Source organism: Tachyglossus aculeatus, chromosome 3, assembly GCF_015852505.1.
Source record: "Tachyglossus aculeatus isolate mTacAcu1 chromosome 3, mTacAcu1.pri, whole genome shotgun sequence".
Taxonomy (NCBI): domain Eukaryota; kingdom Metazoa; phylum Chordata; class Mammalia; order Monotremata; family Tachyglossidae; genus Tachyglossus; species Tachyglossus aculeatus.
The window spans coordinates 80,448,081-80,469,766 of NC_052068.1; the positions used below are offsets into that span (position 1 = coordinate 80,448,081).

The 21,686-nt window shown below is 38.6% G+C and overlaps 1 protein-coding gene across 1 annotated transcript in view; it reads right to left on the reverse strand.

The window, feature by feature from the left end:
• Nucleotides 1-21,686, reverse strand: part of WDR7 (WD repeat domain 7) — a 451,784-nt gene that overhangs the window by 318,728 nt on the left and 111,370 nt on the right. The window contains exons 16-19 of the mRNA XM_038743534.1: nt 19,978-20,066; nt 8,621-8,710; nt 3,292-3,410; nt 1,762-1,885 (exon numbers count right to left, since the gene is read on the reverse strand). Coding sequence (XP_038599462.1) covers nt 1,762-1,885; nt 3,292-3,410; nt 8,621-8,710; nt 19,978-20,066 — 422 coding nt within the window. The remainder of the gene's footprint in view (nt 1-1,761; nt 1,886-3,291; nt 3,411-8,620; nt 8,711-19,977; nt 20,067-21,686) is intronic.

Genomic DNA, 21,686 nt, shown 5'->3' on the forward strand with positions numbered 1-21,686 from the left:
AGGGCAACAGGCACAACTAATTAATTGAGCCCCTTCCTTCCTCTCCCCCTCGTCCCCCTCTCCATCCCCCCCATCTTACCTCCTTCCCTTCCCCACAGCACCTGTATATATGTATATATGTTTGTACATATTTACTACTCTATTTATTTTACTTGTACATATCTATTCTATTTATTTTATTTTGTTAGTATGTTTGGTTTTGTTCTCTGTCTCCCCCTTTTAGACTGTGAGCCCACTGTTGGGTAGGGACTGTCTCTAGATGTTGCCAATTTGTACTTCCCAAGCGCTTAGTACAGTGCTCTGCACATAGTAAGCGCTCAATAAATACGATTGATGATGATGATGATGATAATCGTATGAGTGCAACGTCTTGTGCAACTCCTGGGCTTGCCTGTCATTGTCATTTCCCCCAGACTACTTTGGTTGCCTAAGTGGGCACACCATATAGCAATCTGGAGGGCATCCTACTGCCATCATCATCATCATCATCAATCGCATTTATTGAGCGCTTACTATGTGCAGAGCACTGTACTAAGCGCTTGGGAAGTACAAATTGGCAACATATAGAGACAGTCCCTACCCAATGCATGCCATGAATGCCATGCATTCTTTGCACCTGCCCTGCCCATCAAGACTGGATCTAGATCTAGTCCTTGATTGTTTGTGAGTCTGTCTTGGTACTGACATTAAATATGGCACAAGAGATTATGGCACGTATACACACATATACGTGTGTATGCATACACAAATGTGTATGTACACATACACAAATATGGCACGTATACACACATTATAGAGAGATATACATATAGACACACACACAAACATATAGAGGAAGATATACATTGAAGCAGGATGGCCTAGTGGCAACATCCCGGGCTTGGGAGTCAGAGGACATGGGTTCTAATCCCGGCTTTGCCACGTGTCTGCTGTGTGACCTTGGGCAAGTCACTTAACTTCTCTGTGCCTCCGTTATCTCATCTGTAAAATGGAGATTGATGAAACTACCCTGTCTACAACTAATCCCCTTAGCAGGAACGCCAATATCAAACCAGACTGGATAGAGGAGAAAAGGCTAGTGATCAGGCTGAAACGCTGAGTCGAACCAAACACCACTCACAACAGGCTACGCGGAAAAGTGGAGGGAGGGATGTGTGTGGGTGTGTGACCGTTGGAAGCCAGAATGAGACGTCCCATTAAATCAATCAATCAATCAATCGTATTTATTGAGCGCTTACTGTGTGCAGAGCACTGTACTAAGCGCTTGGGAAGTACAAATGGGCAACATAGAGAGACGGTCCCTACCTAACAGTGGGCTCACAGTCTAGAAGGGGGAGACAGAGAACAAAACCAAACATATTCACAAAATAAAATAAATAGAATAGATATGTACAAGTAAAGTAAATAGAGTACTCAATAAATACGATTAATTGAATTAGATTAGATTAATCTAATTCTAATCTAATTGAATTAGATTAATTGAATATTCCTCCCTCAAAATAGGGAGGAAGACCCAACATGGCAGCCAGAAGAGGTGTCTCAGAGAATGCCAAGAGCATGCCAAGTGTGACTTCTGCCATTCACCCTCTAGCCCTACTAAAAGAGCAAGAAACATATATATCAAGGGACAGGCTTGAGGCCTTGCATGGTCTTTGGCAATGGCAAGTGTATTTTTGGTGAGCAGATCGTTATTTTTACAAATAGATGCAATCAGTTTGTGGGCAATTCGCGGGCAAGCCAAAGCAAAAAATAAATACTCACGGGACATAACGCTGTCCATATATTGAGGTAAATAAGGAGCCCAGGCATCAATCGTTTCCTTCCGTCCTCCTTGTTCAATTCTCCTAAGTTCTGCTAGCAATAAGGCTTGGGCGGCTTCTCTTACCTAAATAACACAAATGGGACCCAAATTAAAAGCTGGAAATGTAGCCTCACTTTCAGTTCCTTTTCAAACTACAACTAGATTGGGAAACAGGTTTATTGCCTCAAAACAAAAACTTCTGAAGTGAGCTGGACTAATGTAAAATATAAAGCAAGGTTGTTTTTTATTGTATTTTTCTGTATTTCCACCAAGCAATAATAGTATTTATTATGTGCCTACTCTGTGCAACATACTACACTAAGTCTTGTAATTTCAACCAGCTATAAATCTTGAATAAAGGTCACTAGAACTTTCTCAACAAAAAATGGCAGTCATATACTATCTTGCAGAATTAAGACCATACTTCATAGTCTTTTCAGGCTTGAATGACAGAATTTATACTTTTAATGAACTGTTATAAAGTCTTAATACTATCTTGAGAACATAAAAGTATTCTGTTGTGGGTTTAAAATGTCCACAAAATATTACTTTTTTCCCTGTGTGCTGGCACAAAATGAATCAAGAAGTAGATTTCCAATTAAACTAATCAGTATATGCCTGCTCATATTCCAATTGTCCCAAATTTTATCCTTGCTCCTTTCTTTTGAAGCTAGACATTCAACTTTCTTTTTATTTTTATTTTTTGGCCAAAGCAGCACAGGTATGATGTCAAGGCTATTAGTCACTGATCAAATAACCAGCCCCTAGTCATTTACTGACTCCAGGAACCTTAGAAAATGCACTTTAGCAGTAACTGAAAAATATCTAATCTCAGTGAGATTTTAAGAATTGAAGCATTGTGAATTTCAAATATTACACCCTAAAAATGAGTCTTTAAATTTTCAACACCTTACTGTCAACTATTTCTAAATTGTGTCTCGGCTGAAACAAAGTCGCAAATTAACTAGCAGAACAAAGAACACCTGAGCATACATTAATTTATTAGGTAAATTACTTTCCATTTTACTCCCAGAATAAAATCTGTTTTCTAGAAAAGCACTTGATAAACACAAATAGATTTTGTTTTAAGTGTGCTTCCAGATTTCACAAAATTAAAACGATCTTTCAAAAACTTAAGGCAGGTAAAAAGGCATTATATATAAAAAAGTGCAGTGTATATAGTGGATACTTATTTTGTCAGTACCTGGTTTTTAATGCATTATTAAACATCTTCAACAACAAAAGGAGTTGTAAATAAAACTGCTGAAACTATTCAGACTATTCATGCAAGATTTTGGTCTTTCAGGTGTTTAATAATAAAATTATGACTACACAAAATTTATGTTTCCTATTAAATGAATTAAATAGCCTCAAACCAAAATTTTTAAAAAGAATCTGTTTCAGAACTACTTATAACCTTTGTCTAAAATTGCCATTTTACATAACCAATATCCATTTTTTGTTTTCTAATTATACTGCCTTAATATTACCTCCAAGCATCGATCCTGCCACCTGCGAGCCAGCATCTCCAGAAGTGGAGGTCTAAATTTATCCAATCCCAGTAGGTCTGGCAGCATTACACAGTGCATAGCAGCTAGCTGACTCCATCCTGTTGAATTGGATATGAAAATAGCATTAAAAAAAATTGGAAAGTTCAAATTTTCATACTTGTACTTTCCATACGTGCACAGAAAATATAATTTGCCCAACCTGGTGTCAACGTTGTATTCTTCTACAATGAGAAATGAGTGGCTAAAATGCTTACTATTTAGCTTACTATTTACTCTGCCTAAAAGAGTACTTGCTATCAGACAAACTAAATTTTAAGCAGGCCAATAAGTATTGTATTTTGACTTATAATTTGGAATTTTGCCAATATAATTTGTCCAAACTGGTGTCAACGTTGTATTCTTCTACAATGAGAAATGAGTGGCTAAAAAGCTTACTATTTAGCTTACTATTTACTCTGCCTAAAAGAGTCCTTGCTATCAAACTAAATTTTAAGCAGGCCAAAAAGTATTGTATTTTGACTTATAATTTGGAATTTTGCCAATATAATTTGTCCAAACTGGTGTCAACGTTGTATTCTTCTACAATGAGAAATAAGTGGCTTACTATTTAGCTTACTATTTACTCTGCCTAAAAGAGTCCTTGCTATCAAACTAAATTTTAAGCAGGCCAAAAAGTATTGTATTCTGACTTATAATTTGGAATTTTGCCACTTGAACCTTAAAGGATAGTCAGTCGAAATCCAAATTAAATATTCAACAAAATTTCTGACCCCCAGAAATGTGAAAACACAAATGGATAAAAACACCATTGAAATGCAACATACATTTAATAATAGAGTGGCATAAAGACAGTTATAGATACCTGTTGATGACACAGATTTGAAACTGCTTTCAAATATCTGTTTAAAGGGGGCTCCATGCAGAGCTCAAAAGATGAGCTGTGTCAGTTAAAACAAGGCCATCTGTGTGTCACTGTCATCTGCCGAAAAGGAAAATTCATTCCTTCTCTGTTGGGGGGCGGGGAGGGGAGGAGGCCTATTTAAAGTGTTTGATAATCCACTTTCTCACTGACCAAAATTAATTTTAATTTCTACACTTATATTGGAGGTAAATTAATCGGGGGGAGGAGGGTGTGGAAATTAAAAACCAACTTGATATTCTACATGTTTTCCCTTGAAAAGACATTACAAATTTAAGGTTGTGAAAATACACGTTTCACATGCCATTTTCATGCAAATATATTATCAATATGATGTCTCCAAAAATACAAATCCTAGTTTCCTGAATAAAAGATTAAATGTCCGATTGATTATGCATGGCTGAGATTTTTTAAAACTCTACAAACACGACCATATGTCCGGAATTGGGTGCCAATATGTTCTTTTAAAAGTCTGAAGTCAAATTATGATGATTTCTGTGCAAAAGGAGGCCAGATTGTCTTCAAAGCGAGAAGTACAACACTGGACTCTTCTCTGGATTAGACCATGTGTCCTGGTCAATCTCTTCCCTCAAGTCATCTCTGAATCAGAACAATGGGACAACTTATCTGACCCATCCCATAAACCCGTGTAAAAATAAACTAATTTGGGATTACAAAATGTGTGAGAAATTGCATCAATACATATACCTAATTTCCACTGAGTAAAAGAAAAGCATGAATTCTCACAAGCCACCTCATCAATGACGAAGATCTCCCTGTTTTATGTCCTAAAATTATCTTAAAATTAAATGCACACAGAGCATTTGCTTATAAAAGTGATGCATTGCTTGTGAGTTAATAAATCCGAAGCAGTGGCATTAAAATATTCTCACCCACTTACAGACTGAAATGTAAATTTAAACCCAATATAATATTTTCCCCCAAAGTTGTAGACAATTAAAAAATTTTAAACAGCTGAAAACTTCATCTTTATTTTTGTTAATTTGGTATTCACCCTCTACTTCTATAACAGTTAAATTTGTTTAACTGGTTTTCTTTAGAATTCTAATCCATATGTGATTTGCTTATGAAAGAATAAATGAATGTCACTGAAATAATGAATTGTAAAATGGCTACGGCACACTACTGTGGAATGCTTAAAGTGTTGATCGGTACAAATAAATTAAAATTACGGAAAGCACTTGAACACATTAAGAATCATCTATGCTTTGCAATTTATTAAGGCATGAAAACTTTCAATCCTTAAAAAACATTGGATATAACTGTGAAGGATATAATGAAAAGTCAATATAATGTTACATATGATTAAATTTCATCATCGGGCTACAAAGTGGCTGATTCCTCTCTCTAGGGATATTACAGTATAATATGTACCAATCAATAAATGGCATTTATTGAATGCTTACTGTGTGCAGAGCACTGTACTAAGCACCTAAGAGAATATATTACAATGAAGTTGGAATACACAATGCTTGCCCACATGGAGCTTACAATCTAGATGGGGAGACAGACATTAATATAAATAAATTACAGATATCTACATAAGTGCTGTGAGGCTGATAGTGGGTTAAATAGCAAGTGTTTTACAGATCCAAGAGTTCAGAAGGGAGCAGGAAAAGCGGGCTTAACTGGGAAGGATTCTTGGAGGAAATACGATTTTAATAAGGTTTCGAAGGTGGGGAGAATGGTGGTCTCTTTTATATGGAGAGGGAAGGAATTCCAGTCCAGAGGGAGGGTGTGGGCAGAGGGGTGGCGGCGAGACAGACGAGACTGAGATATAGTAAATAAGTTGGCATTGGAAGAGGGAACAATGCACATAGAAGAAAATGAGGGAGGTAAGGTAGGTGGAGGCAAGTTGATTTAGTGCTTTAAAGCCAATGGTACGAAGTTTCTGTTTGACACACACCATCAAGCAAATTACTAAAACGAAGCAACAAAAATTATTTTTAAAAAACATAGTGAATTTTAGACCTTTTAAAGGCACCATCTGGCCATCATTTTCAACAGCCCCATTCAGGATACTTTTCTGGGCCAAAAACCTAAGTTCTGTTCTCCACTAAAGAGAAAGCTTAGGTAGTAAATAAAAAGCGGGTCACTTTCTTCAAAAATCATCATTTTTCCACATATTTGATACCAAATGCAGCATATATGCAGCCTTCAGGGGATGAAGCAGTGGTTCTCCAGTATCAATCAACTGATCAGTTGTACTTATTATGATGGCATTTATTAAGCGCTTACTATGTGCAAAGCACTGTTCTAAGCGCTGGGGAGGATACAAGGTGATCAGGTTGTCCCTCGGGGGGCTCACAGTCTTAATCCCCATTTTACAGATGAGGTAACTGAGGCCCTGGGAAGTTAAATGACTTGCCCAAAGTCACACAGCTGACAAGTGGAGGAGCTGGGATTTGAACCCATGACCTCTGACTCCAAAGCCCGGGCTCTTTCCACTGGGCCACGCTGCTTCTCCACGCTATTTATTAAGCGCTTACAGTGTGAAGAACACTGTACTAAGCACTTGGGAGAGTACAATACAAAAAGAGTTGGTAATAGGGGACTTCAAATTTTATAGTCAACGGCTAGAAATTTACAGAATGTCTTGCCATTTTTTGGCTTGGAAATGCCAAACCCACCAAAAAATATGGTACTTATTCCAGCACATAGAAGCAGATTATAGCTCCAGGGCAATGCATTCCATGATGATGCTTATGATATCAAGCACATATTTAGCAAAGTATGTTCAACCACTGGTCTGTTGTGTGAACTTGGGCAAGCCACTTGGCTTCTCTGTGCCTCAGTTACCTCATCTGTAAAGACGAGACTGTTAAGACTGCGAGCTCCACGCGGCTGATTAGCTTGTATCCACCCCAGCGCTTAGTACAGTGCCCGGCACATTATAAGCACTTAAATACCATTTAAAAAACAACAACTCTGGGCAATATTTCAGATTACATATTACCTGAGTCTCAAGAAATCACTGTAGTTGGTTCACATAAGCTAATATGACAGGGTCACCCCAGAAAATTTACAGAGATTCAGGAAATCACACGAGGTAAAGTAAAATGTGAATGCACTGAGGAAAAGCACCGGCCAAGGGCTGACCTGATTCCACAGGGAACTGAACTATGAGGTTGACATAGAAGCCTCTGAAGGCCAAGACGGCTTCCACTTCGTATTAGCCTCCACAGAGATATCTTGCTCTCTGCATTGGCAAAAGGAGGGCAGAAGGAGCTGGCACAATGGTTTTGACCCCAAATGGCCCACCATGGAGCGGTGAGGAAGCAAGAGGGCCAGGACACTATTTTTTCAAAGCTGTAAATACTTTCTTTTTGACTACTGAATTACTGAAATGAGTTGACTTCCTTGGGGTCCGTGTTAAGGTTTCTCCAAGTTTATGCCAATTATAAGCCATCTGTGAGTTCATGTATTCTTTCCAGCAGATTGCTACGTTTCAGAACTCAGTGGGCACTTAATAAAGGTTTGCAATTTGTGTCTGATGGGTTCTGATCAGCCCCAAATTAAGGAATTTAATTTAATTTGGGAATCAAAACTGATTTAGAGTAGGAAACTTGTCCATCACCCTTATCAGGAGCACCATTCATCACTAAAAATGATACGCCAACGTGAAGTCTATTGGATTCGAACAAATCAAAACTGAAGGATTTATTTTTTTGCAATCCAAAACTGACAAAGCTTCTTTATGGTACACTAATGTCACACTAAGGACCGTATCAAGGAGCAAATGAAGAGGAAGAGATGGAAGAGGGAAGCAGGTGGAGGCTGATGGGAAAGGGAAAACCACAACAGTGAAGCAACTAATCCAGGAAAACTTAAGGGAGGAGAAGAATGATACCCAAGGCAGGGAAAATCAGATTCCACCCTTTAAACAGCTATAGCTCTCCCTCATCCCTGTAATGGCTGTTTCTATAACTCTCCTGCTGCTTCTCAGAGGTAAAAACATGTGTATTGACTGTTCAAAAACACCCTGCGCATATGCACAGAAATTTTTGATAACATATTGACATCCTGCTACAAATAGAAGTAATATTATAATAGTGTTGATATAACGTATTAAGCATTTACACAAGAGAGGTATTAGGCATGATCACTGGCCTCTCAGGGGCTCACAACCTAAAAATTAACAGAATCTAGAGCAGAATATAATTGATCTCTGAGGAAACATGAACCTATGCAAGAGATGCAAGCAAGACTAAATTTAGTTCATCCTCACTACTAAAGCTATACCAGGAACTGTTTGTTGTCACAGACTATAAAACAAACTCGTGTGTATGATAAAGAACCATTTCACAACAGAGTATAGCACAATGTGAAAGCACAGGAATACATTGTTAGAAACTAAAGTGAGAATACCTTCATTTACTAAGAAACAGGTATGTAAAGCAGGAGTAGGAAGGTCAGAGCGATCAGCACCAGACCGAGCAGAAACAACAGGTGCAGCAGCTTTCAGAAGAAAATAGAATAAAGACAAGAGAGAAAGTGAGATACGGCAGTGTCTGAAAACGTTCATCTGCATTAGTGGGGAAAGAATGAAAAAAGAAAACAGGCAGAAGCCTTGACATCTGTATAACAGAAATGAAAATATTTTACCAGAAGGCCACATCAATTAAAAAATTGCAAAAAAGTGTGTTTCCATTGAAATTCAAATATTTAATATTTTAACACAACTTTTGATTCAAGTCAGAAGTCATGCCAAGGATTGTTACACAAACTGACAAAGCTTTGCCTACAACAAAGAAATGTCAAAAAGTGGTATCAATGCCATTTTGTTAGAAAATTAATCTCATGCTATAGTATGCCCCTAAACATCTCACCTTAAGTATGAATTATTCTTAAATTAGAAAGTGCTATATTTTTTGCTGTTTTCCTAAAACGTTTTCTTCCACTATACAGAAGTTATTTTAAACTACCAAGTAAATCTCACTACTTGTGATATCTTTAAAGGTCCAACCAATCATAAAAAAAAAAAATCACAGTGAAAGACCCCGTGCATAAACCAATATGTAAATAAATAATCTATGTTTTTCATTATAAAAAGTTTTTTTCTAAAGGACAAATATCCCAGGGGTTAAAGATGACTGTTAAAAACTGCCTAACTGTTACAAAGATGGCAATTCAAAATGAATAACCAACTTTATTTTAACCACTATTACCTCTGGGCTTCGATTAGCATACGAATAGGCAAAAGGACCGTATGGCACACACATTCTACAACTGGGGGTCAATGTTAAGATTTCGAGGTCACCATTTGACACTCCCTTCCTATGGAGAAATTAGCATATGTCATGTACAAGCATCTTCAAATTAATCCCTGTCCTTTATTCAGTCGCTGAACAGCAATAGGTTCAGGCTCCTGAACAGATTAAGCATTGTTTTCTGAATGGTATGTTTGCTTTTCATGCAGTGAAGTTCTTTTGTCACCAAAGGACATCTGCATGAAAACTACTTTTTCATAATTTCCACACGAATGCATCATAATGTCAAGCTGGCACGTGTAACCAAACTAGGAACACTAGGGTAACCATCAACCCACGGCACACTAGAGAAATGTAAAAGGTGATTCCTTATCAAAGCCTTTTGCAAATGATATTAAACTTGCTCTAATGCTGCACTTACCGTGGAAAATGCGTTTAGGCTTCAATTTCAAATCCCTAAAAATCTAACTATTCTAGTCCAATTTATTGTGAAATCCAAATTATGAATTGTCATTAAAGACTGGCTTTTCAATCCATGTTTTTTCTATTTGCATTAATAGGTACAATTAGTGTAAGCCAGAAAAATAGCTACCACCTTCATTATGAGGAAACAGCAATCCTGATGGGCATAATAATAATAATAATAATAATGATGGCACTTGTTAAGAGCTTACTATGTGCAAAGCACTGTTCTAAGTGCTGGGGAGGTTACAAGATGATCAGGTTGTCCCATGGGGGGCTCACAGTCTTAATCCCCATTTTACAGATGAGGGAACTGAAGCTCAGAGAAGTGAAGTGAATTGCCCAAAGTCACACAGCTGATAAGTGGCGGAGCCGGGATTTGAACCCATGACCTCTGACTCCAAAGCCCAGGCTCTTCCCATTGAGCCACGCTGCTTCAGGTTTTGGCTTCCCTGCTACCATTCTGGCTCAGAAGGAACTAAAATCTGGCTTCCCAGGTTTGAGAACTTATTCCATTTGTGTTTAGGAAAAAAAGAAAACCAAAAACCTAAAAATCTACACTAGACTTTTAGTATACTTTCAAAAGGGTGAGCGAAATTTGTAGGTAGTGGTGAGAATGAAGGGTCTATTAAAGTCAGATAAAGTTTTACCAGTTAAATGAGGAAAACATTGCCTTGAGAGCATAACAAAACATTTACTTAGTCACAGAGATTTTTAGTGGCTCAGTGTACTAAGGGCAGCTTTTCATAAAAGTCTCAGCCACCACTGGAAGTGATGTTAGAAGTAATAGTTCAAGAAGGGTCACTGGCTCTCTAGTATTTCTAGGAACACATGGAAAAGTGACATTTATTATCACTGCAACATTGCCTCTCACTGCTTTGCACATTTTCTGGCCCCATTTCAAACCATCCAAGCCACAAGAGGCTGGAATACCTTGCTGCACCACCTCTGACAATCATACAAAAAAAAAAAAAAATTGAAGAAAAAACCCCAACAACCCTGGATTCTAGATTCCATATGTAAATTACATAAAATATTCCATTTAATAACAGTCTTAACTCCTACTATCACAGAAAGGAAATCACTTAAATTATTACTCTATTTATTACTTTACTTATTTGTTTATTTATTTTACTTGTACATATCTATTCTATTTATTTTATTTTGTTAGTATGTTCGGTTTTGTTCTTGGTCTCCCCCTTTTAGACTGTGAGCCCACTGTTGGGTAGGGACCGTCTCTATATGTTGCCAACTTGTACTTCCCAAGCGCTTAGTACAGTGGTCTGCACACAGTAAGCACTCAATAAATACGATTGATTGATTGATTAAAGTAGTATGTAAACAATCGTCATCAGGACAACATATAAAGAAATGCATCATCTTAAAATGGTGGTTGCCGCAATGGATTTTTAAAAATTTCAGAGAGAAATTATTTTCTTGGAATTCCTTGGCAAGTATTGATGTAACTCTTTCCCACTATTACGTTTGAAAAACTTCTTTGGCAATGGGAATTCTAGCAAAAGGTGAAGGGACAGCATAGAAAGAGAAAGGACAATTCTGACCAAATTGGAAAGAAATTCTAAATCAATACTATTTGAACACTTACGGTGTAGTAAATACGAAGCACTTGGGAAAGCACAACAGAGTGGGTGGACGTAATCCCTGCCCACAAGGAACTCTCTAGACTGCAAGCTCCTCTAGCGAGTGCTTAGCACAGTGCTCTGCACATAGTAAGGACTTAGTAAACATGATTGACCGAATGAATAGGCCGCAAGCTCCTCTCTTGGCCATAGGCCGTGAAGCAGGGCTGAGAAAATGTCTACCAACTCTGTTATATTGTTCCCTCCCAAGTGCTTAGCACAGCATCCTGCACACGGCATGTGCTCAATAAATATGACTGACTGATGGATAAGGAGCTTACAGTCACCCTGGTTCTAAACAACACTTACCCCAATAAGTTGGCAGGGGATTTCTGGGTCTTTGGACACAACTGGACCAAGGATTTAGTCAAGATGGAGGCGCGGAAAGGATGTGTGTGAGAGGGACTGATAAAAGGTTTACTGCGAGTCAAGCCCTGTGCTAAACACTGGGGTAGACAGAAGTCCATCAGATGGGCTGAAGTCAGAACCCCACAGGGATCACAACCCTGCAGTATCACTGGGGAGCTGGGGCAGTCGGAAGCACATCATTGTGGGCAAAGAATGTGTCTGTTAATTGTTGCGTTGTACTCTCCCAAGCGCTTAGTATAGTGTTCTGCACACAGTAAGCGCTCAATAAATACAACTGAATGAATGAATCAAAGTCAGGGAGTCGGGGTTGGCGATGGGGCTAGGCAGGCATAGTGAACGGGAGGGACTCAGGCCCAGGGGTCAGGACATTAATCTAACCCAAAGTTCATTGTTTTCACAAAAACCAACAACCACAAAAAACCAGCATGGGTGCGCCGCAAAATATATTCAAAAATATGCCTTTCTCCCTAAAATGAAAGTTGAAATATCGCAGATATATTCTTGCAGGTTTATCAGAGATGCAAATAAAAATCATTTAAAAAATATACAGTAGACATGGAGATGAGGGTAGCGCATCTCTGTCTTTCAGGCTAATTATTGTACCTCCTACCCATCTGAAGTTGATAACTTCTTTAATCTATGGCATTCTGAAATCAAATTACTTGACTGCCTTAAGATCTAATGTATGAATATTAAAATGCTTTACATTTTAAATTATTCTTATTTTGAAATTGGATTTTTAACTCCCATTTTCAGTGGGGTAGCCACAGTAAAGGCCAAAAATATTAAAAATGCAAATAAGTAATAAGATATATGACTCTAGAAGGAAGAGCTCTGAACAAAGTCTCCACAAGTTCGATGCCTCACCAATGTCCGTACTATGTATGTAAGGCTAAATAAGAAAACTACCAAACTACAACTGTGAGTTAAGAGAACATAAAGCAAAAATGCAGTAAAGAAAATAATATTATTCCATCAGCCTATTTTCAAAAAGAGAACCACGAAATAAACAGAATGCAGGAGATTTTTCCTGGCAAGCACTTGAAAATTAATAGTTTTAATAATTAATTAATAATAATTAATGCATAAGTAATAATTTAACTTATTTCCATTTCGAACTAAAACCTAAATATGGAAACCACCATGTTGCTTGGGAAAAAATAAAGGGCAAATGAGAGCTGCAAGGCCCTAAATCCAAGCTCCATCAATATTAGCTACTAATTTTAACTTCTAATTGGATTTGGAGCCCAGCAATCTTTACCTGCTTATAACTGGCATTCCTTATCAGCCATTACCTACCCCACATCTCAATTTAAAAGCTGAGGTAACCACTTATTTCTAAGAACAACATTAGGTATTTTTATTATTTTATATCTGTTTCCAAGAGTTTCATTTCCAACAGCTATCGCCCCTTTTTAGTAGTAATAATGGAATTAACTTTTTTTCCAGTTAATATGATCCTACTTGTTCAGGTGGCGTAAATAAATGTAGTCTACAAGCATAAAGGCTCCCTTTTTGGTTGTACTAATTCAGACAGTGGGATTCTAAAAGGCAGACCATAAGCACCTAGTACAGTGCTCAGAGCTTAGTACAGTGCGCTGTACAAAATAAGCGCTCAATAAATATGATTGAATGAATGAAACTAAAGTATTTCTCACCTTCTTCACCCTTCTGATGCTCAACAATAAAAGTAATCCCACTCTCTGAAAGCATGGTTGTCCTCCTACCTGTATAAATTACCGAAGCAAAACAATTGTCTGAAATATTCTCACCCTAAAAGGTGCTCCTTTTACCTTCATCATCATCAACAGATTGTGAGTCTTTATGGGACAAAGACTGTGCCTGAACAGATTACCTTATTGTTCAGACAACTGGTACAACCAGGAAGATCTGTTTTTCTTCCACCATAGAGGAATCTCTCAAAACACAATCTATTCTATAAAACCCTTCATTTTGAAATAGACTGAAGGCCAAGAGGAAAATGCTTGCCATCATTGAAAAGAGTGGCCTAGAGCTTCAGTAAGTTTGGCGTTTGATTTTTACAATGCCAATAATTAACTGAACACTCACAACGTGTTAGCTACTATACCAAAAAAAAAAAAAAAAGAATTTGGACTCAGATTTCAAGGGGTCTATAGCCAAAGTGCTTCAATCATGTATTACTGTATTACCTTTTAAGACAGTGGCTCAAGTGGGCCAGACTTCTGGAGAGCTAAAAGTCACTAGGCTAGAGAAAGTTGGGCATCTATCAACAAAGCAGCAAAAGAGAGGGCAGTTTCAGATTGCCTCCTAGATGGTATTCCCACCATTTCAAATATAGGAGTAAGTGATAACTGCTGAAAGCTTGTTAAAAAAGAAGCAGTGTGGCCTAGTAGATAGAACACAAGCCTAGGAATCAGAGGAATTTGGGTTCCTATCCCGGCCCTGCTACTTGTCTGCTAAGTGGCCTTAGGCAAGTCACTTAACTTCTCCGTGCCTGTTACCTCTGCTGTAAAATAGGGATTAAGAGCCACAGGTGGGATACGGACAGTGTCAAACCAGAGTAGCTCATAGGTATTCCAGCACTTAATACAGTGCCTGACAGTAAACACAATGAATACCATAAAAAAAAACCCAACCACAACTGCACATTGATTGAATGAATGAACAATGATGGGAAATACATTTTTTCTCGATGCCCACATCCATACTGTTCTTTGAGAAGCAGCAAGGCTTAGTGGAAAGAACACAGGCTTGGCAGCCTGAGGACGTGGGTGCTAATTGGAGAAGCAGTGTGGCTCAGAGGAAAGAGCACAGGTTTGGGAGTCAGAGGTCATGGGTTCTAATCCCAGCTCTGCCACATGTCTGCTGTGTGATCTTGGGCAAGTCACTTAACTTCTCTGAGCCTTAGTTACCTCATCTGTAAAATGGGGATTAAGACTGTGAGCCCCCTGTGGGACAACTTGAACACCTTGTATCCCCCCAGCGCTTAGAACAGTGCTTTGCACATAGTAAGAGCTTAACAAATGCAATCATTATTATTATTACCTTGAATCCCCCCAGCACTTAGAACAGTGCTTGGCACATAGTAAGCGCTTAACAAATGCTATTATTATTATTATTATTAATCCCTGCTCCACCACTTGTCTGCTGTGTGACCTTGGGCAAGCCACTTAACTTCTCTGTGCCTGAGTTACCTCATCTGTAAAAGGGGGATTAAGCCTGTGAGCCCCACGTGGGACAACCTCATTACCTTGTATCTACCTCAGCACTCAGAACAGTGCTTGGCACATAGAAAGCGCTTAAGAAATAGCATTATTATTTGGCTGCCTTCAAAGATTAAGAACAGCAGCCACAAGGTAAGTATAAAAAGTACAGCTGGGCCCCAGGGGCACCTCCTCTCGTCCCATCCCATTTTGCAGGGGTGAAGTCCCAACCTTGCCTCTCCCCAACCCCACAGAATCAGAGGAGGAGCAGTGGAAGCAGACACGAAATGCCCAGAGAATCCTCACCATTTTAAGCTCTACCTTTGCAGGGAGCAGTCAGACAGTAGGGACGACTTCTGACCTTCCACTGGACACTGTGAGATTGAAGCCTACCTTCCCAGCCCTTTAGAAGCTGGGAAATCTGCAGCAGTTTTTAAGCAAAGATTACTGTTCAATCGTATTTATTGAGCACTTTGTGCAGAGCACTGTACTAAGCTCTTGGGACAGCTCTCTTCCTCCCTTCAAGGCCCTACTGAGAGCTCACCTCCTCCAGGAGGCCTTCCCAGACTGAGCCCCTTCCTTCCTCTCCCCCTCGTCCCCCTCTCCATCCCCCCATCTTACCTCCTTCCCTTCCCCACAGCACCTGTATATATGTATATATGTTTGTACATATTTACTACTCTATTTATTTATTTATTTTATTTGTACATATCTATTCTATTTATTTTATTAGTATGTTTGGTTTTGTTCTCTGTCTCCCCCTTTTAGACTGTGAGCCCACTGTTGGGTAGGGACTGTCTCTATATGTTGCCAATTTGTACTTCCCAAGCGCTTAGTACAGTGCTTTGCACATAGTAAGTGCTCAATAAATACGATTGATGATGATGATGATGATTCCCTTTCCACAATGAGTTTACAGTCTGGGGGGCAGGGAAGCGGGCAGGGGAGCAACGTTGCCTCCTCCTAGGGCAACTAATTTTAATGTTGCCAATTTATATTAATATATATTAATATATATTTTATATATATATTTATTAATTTATATTTAATATATTATATATATAAATATATATTTATATATTGTCTAATTGTTTATAATATATTGTGGCTGGTATGAAATTTTCACCTATTTTCTATATGTCTGTCCTCTTCATTTTATACCATGAGACACTTGTAAAACAGGGACCAAGAATTACGTGCTTATTAGAGGTGTTTATCACTATATTCATAAGCGATGAACACAGTGCCTGACAAAATAATCACGTTTAACTATAACATTTGTAAAGCGTTGCTATGTGATTATGATGACGATGATGGCATTTGGTAAGTGCTTACTATGTGCAAAGCACTGTTATAAGTGCTTAGTACAGTGCTCTGCACACAGTAAGCGCTCAATAAATACAACTGATTGATTGATTGATAAGTGCTGGAGTGGGGGGGGGGGGGAATACAAGGTGATCAGGTTGTCCCACGTGGGGCTCACAGTCTTATCCCCATTTTACAGATGAGGTAACTGAGGCACAGAGAAGTTAAGTGATTTGCCCAAAGTCACACAGCTGATAAGTGGCAGAGTCGGGATTAGAACCCATGACCTCTGGCTCCCAAGCCCGTGATCTTTCCACTGAGCCACGCTGCTTCTCTTCTATGTGCCAAGCATTGTGCTTGTGCACTGAGAAAGAATTAAGATAATCTGTTCAGGCACAGTCCTTGTCCCATGAAGACGTACAATCTGTTGATGATGATGAGTTTTTCTGCTAACAAGAACCACCGGGAAAAAGGGTTCAACTTGGTTAAATTTTAATTGTAATACAGGAACCATTTAGACATAACCTAAATTTAGCCCTTTCTTGTTGCTGAAATCCCAAGTCAAGGATCACCTAGATCCTCACATCCCCAGAAAGAGTCAGAAAATGTTTTTCAATTGACTGTTTTGGACTCAAGAAAATTAACAAATAAAGTTGAACTTGGGCAAGAGAAACCTTCATTCAGCAAGAGTTCATAAAAATACTCAAAGCAAGCACTCACTGAATCAAAAGATGGGTCAGAACGCCTTTGAAACTTGGAAGCTAGATCCCTGTCATTTCAATGCCCATCCTATCAAATGACGATGGAGCCAGACACCACATGCCATAGAGATGGGGAAAAACTGCAAAAGCTCTCAAAGTTGAGCGGGACAAAAAAGAGTGACATTTTATAGCTGTTAACCATTGAGCCAAGGCTCCTGGTACCATATAACAACACTTGGCTCCACACAAGAGTTGACGTGAAATCACTTCTAGGTGCAAGGTTTTAATGAATACTTCCCAAGCGCTTAGTACACTGCTCTGCACATAGTAACCGCTCAATAAATACGATTGAATGAGTGAATAACTGTTGTCTTCCAAAAATAACTGAGCGCCTCAAATTTGGAGGACAAGGATTTTCTCAACAGAACTCCTCGAGGGAATGGTGTATGTTCTTGCTGTTGTTGTGTAACTTGCTGCTATATTGGACTCTCCCAAGTGCTTAGTACAGTGCTTCGCACACAGTAAGCACTCAATAAATATGATTTAATGATGACTGTATAGTGGTGTGAGGCCAAAGAAATTTAGAGAAAGAACACAGGGGATACGATGTGGATGTTCCGGCAGAAAACAAAAAAAATGCAGGCTGGCTTGGATACCAGCATTTCCCTGTCCAGTCTCTATAAAAGTTTTCCACCTAGATTCCCTTACATGGATTACCTGTAGCCGTCCTTCCTGTTCCTTCCTGTTCCTTCCTTCCTTTTAGACTGTGAGCCCACTGTTGGGTAGGGACTGTCTCTATGTGTTGCCAATTTGTACTTCCCAAGCGCTTAGTACAGTGCCCTGCACATAGTATGCACTCAATAAATACTATTGATTGATTGATTGATTGATTGTTCCTTGGAACTATGTTTTCTATCAAAATGCTACAGCCCGGAGCAGTTTGACTGCTGGAGCATGGGGAAAAAGTACAATCAGACCAGAGGGAGAAGTGCTGGATGGAGGCAATGAGCACCTTATTTTCAACTCCGTATTCAGAGAGATCACTGGGTGGACCCCGGCTAGCTATAAAAGCTTCAAAACCTTCCTCTAGAAAAAGAGATCCCCGATGATCTTGCTGCTAAAGAATACATCCAGGAGGCTAATCATCATCATCATCATCAATCGTATTTATTGAGCACTTACTGTGTGCACAGCACTGTACTAAGTGCTTGGGAAGTACAAATTGGCAACATATAGAGACGGTCCCTACCCAACAGTGGGCTCACAGTCTAAAAGGGGGAGACAGAGAACAAAACCAAACATACTAACAAAATAAAATAAATAGAATAGATATGTACAAGTAAAATAAATAAATAGAGTAATAAATATGTACAAACTAATGTGTGTCGGAGAGTTCTGTATGCTCAGCCTGGAAACTGTCAAACGCAATCCCTAAAATAAGCAATCTAGAGCTCAATTCTCAATGCCCTGCTCAATGCTCTCAACACTCAATGCTCTGCCAAGTGGAGATGCATTAAGGCTTCTACACTCAGCCATTTGCGCCAAATGAAAGTGGGATGAGTTGACCGGGTCACCCAACTCAACACCACTGGGGTGGTGAGGTGATTGATATCTAGTGAACATGTCACATATTGCTACCGGAACACTTTCTAACATCTACTCCCCTTGCCAAGAGGGAAAAAGAACGAGAGAAGGAACAGACCTCCTACTGAAAAAAACAAAAATCTCCCTAACGGCAGGAAGTCTGTGATGCAGTTGAATTTAACTGAATTAAACATGCAAAAGCTAAATAACCCTTTAAGTGAACTTATTCTTATAAGACACATTAATCAAATTTTTTTTAAAGAGGAAGAATTCATTTCCCCGTGAGTGACAGCCTCTATGTGAACTATCATTTCTTGATCTGCATAATTCAGCAAAGTGGCACAGAAGAATTTACCTCACCACCCCAGAAAATCTTTCTTACGCAACATGAAGAAAATAGAAGATAAGCACAGAAGAAAAACCAAGAGAGGAAAATCTGGGTTTTTTCCCATTTAATGAAGGTCCGGGATAGAAGCCAATATTTAGCAACCTGTTCTCTTTTTAGACTGTTACGAGATGGTGTGGTCATTTTTAGAGTTCAGTTCTGGTACTCTGCAGAAGGAGTTGAGAAATCAGAAGTCCTATTTCTTCAGTGAAACAAAATCTAACTAAAATCCCAAATGTCAAAAGAACGGTACATACCTAAAGTCAAAGATCTGCAGACTTCTAAAGCATTTTTATCCCAATTCTCCACTTTTAACTAGAGACTAGACAGGATCAACCAGCCGCATCTATTGAGGGCTTACTGTGTGCGGAGCACTGTACTAAGCGCTCAGGGGAGCATCACATAACAGAGTTGGTAGGCACATTGAGAAGACAACTCACTACAGGATTTTCTATTATGGAATTCAAAATCCAGTGATTTCTTCTCATTTACCATCAAGGCAAAAACATCTGCCCAGAATTCTGCAAATGTAGGTTATATTTTACATAGTACTTAAAATGTACTCGAAAAAAAATATTATGGCTTCTGAGCTCCAGGAACTTTGCCTATATAACTTCAGCTACTGGAAGGTTTCGTTAGACCTATCCTAAGCAAAGACTGTACCTATATGGCAAAATCGGCCATTTTCCATTTACTACTACATGAACCACATTTTTTTTTTAAACTGACATCTTAATTACCCAGATTTTCATCTGGAATATAACAGCTTTTCTCTTCTTTAACAGTTACAGACACAACGAATGTTATCACTATGCATTAGCTGAGCTTCTCCAGTTTCTAGAGCTGAAATGTCAAGTCAATTACATAAGATGATTTAATTTTACCTTGTTTAATCTGTCCTTGAACAACATTACTGGAAGCTGGAGGGGAACCCTTTGCTTTAGAAAGATCTGGGGTGCTTGGCCGAGGAGGCCTTTAAAAAAAAAAGAGAGAGAGACACACAAGGGCATTGTAATTCACCACTGGACAATAAACAAAAGAAAATTTACCAATTTCAATCCAATTAAAAAGTACTGAGATGCAAAACTTAATTCTTTAGTTTCATAGTTTTATTACAGTATTATTGTAAACTCATTCAACATTGAGTAGGTTCATTCACTGCACTAGAAAGGCAACCATATGTGCTTCCTGGCCTGAATGTTTGCCTATCGAGACTGTAGCAATCAAAATAATATATACATTATAGGAAAAATACAAATCTGGTACCTGACACATTTTCTAATATCTAAGGGGAAGACATTTGAAAGAGATTTAAGGTACTATCACTAATTTCTTAATAGCCATCTATATAAGGAGAGATAAACTCTCCAAGGAATTCTGAAAACCAGCATAATCGTGACAGCAATAATACTCTCTTGGCCACATGATCTACCCTGGGTGAATATGCGGGGGAAAGTAGAAATTCTAAATCCTTAATCTTACAATTTTGAAAATGCATAAGGGACCGGGGAAACAAAGCAAGAATACTAGTTTCTCCCTCAGAAGCTTTCCTTTCCCCTATCAGTCATTTATTTTAATGTCCGTCTCATTAAACAGGGATTGTGTCTACCAATTCTGTTGCACTCTCCAAAGTGCTTAGTACAGTGCTCTGCACACAGTAACAGCATGGCCTAATTGAAAGAGTAAAGGCATGGGAATCAGAGGACCTGGGCTGTAATTGTGGCTCTGGTTGCTTGCAGTGGGACCTTCTCCGTGCCTCAGTTTCCTCAACTGTAAAATGGGGATTCAAAACCTGTTTTCCCTCCTAATTATACTAATTAGTATACTAATTACTAATAATAGTAATTATACTATGAGCCCCAGGCAGGACAGGACTGTGCCCAATCTGATTAACTGCATCTACCCCAGCACTCGGAATAGTGCTGGACACATAATTAGCACATAAGAACCACAAAAAAGCAATTTAAAGGGAACACCACAAACTATGCAAGTTTCAGGGAATCATATATGAGAGAAATAATTCATATTCCTACTGCACATTAGTTAAAATATTCTGAAGAAATTGAGCAAGAGGACTCCCACGTGTAGAGAATTTTCCCCTTTGCCACAACAATGCATCTAAAAGCATTTAGAATCACAAAGAAATTCCTAGTCACTTCCCAAAAGAATCACTGCCCAAGCCACAGAATGTAAGGTCACCACTGAATAGTCATCATTACAAAGGTACATGTAAGAAGCAAATCATTATAATTAGATTTACTTGGATTTAACATATTAAATTAAATTTTAGTAGGAACATTTAGTAGGAGTCAGGTGGAATTCCATGGACAGTATGATTTAATATAGTGCTGACCCTGGAATGACACTTTTCTCAGTAAATCTCACAAAAGAGGAATACTCTCTCAAATTGGATCATTAATTCCGCTGTTGAGTTAGGGTTTTGTTAGGGTGGGGATAAAACTAACTTGGGGTCTATTTTTCAGCAACATCTTAATTTCAGCTGTTCTTTAAAATATCCAGATTAAGCCATTGTTCTTAAATAGCAGCTTCAATATGAAGAAAGCAGGAAGCAGTAATAAATCAAGAAGGCGGG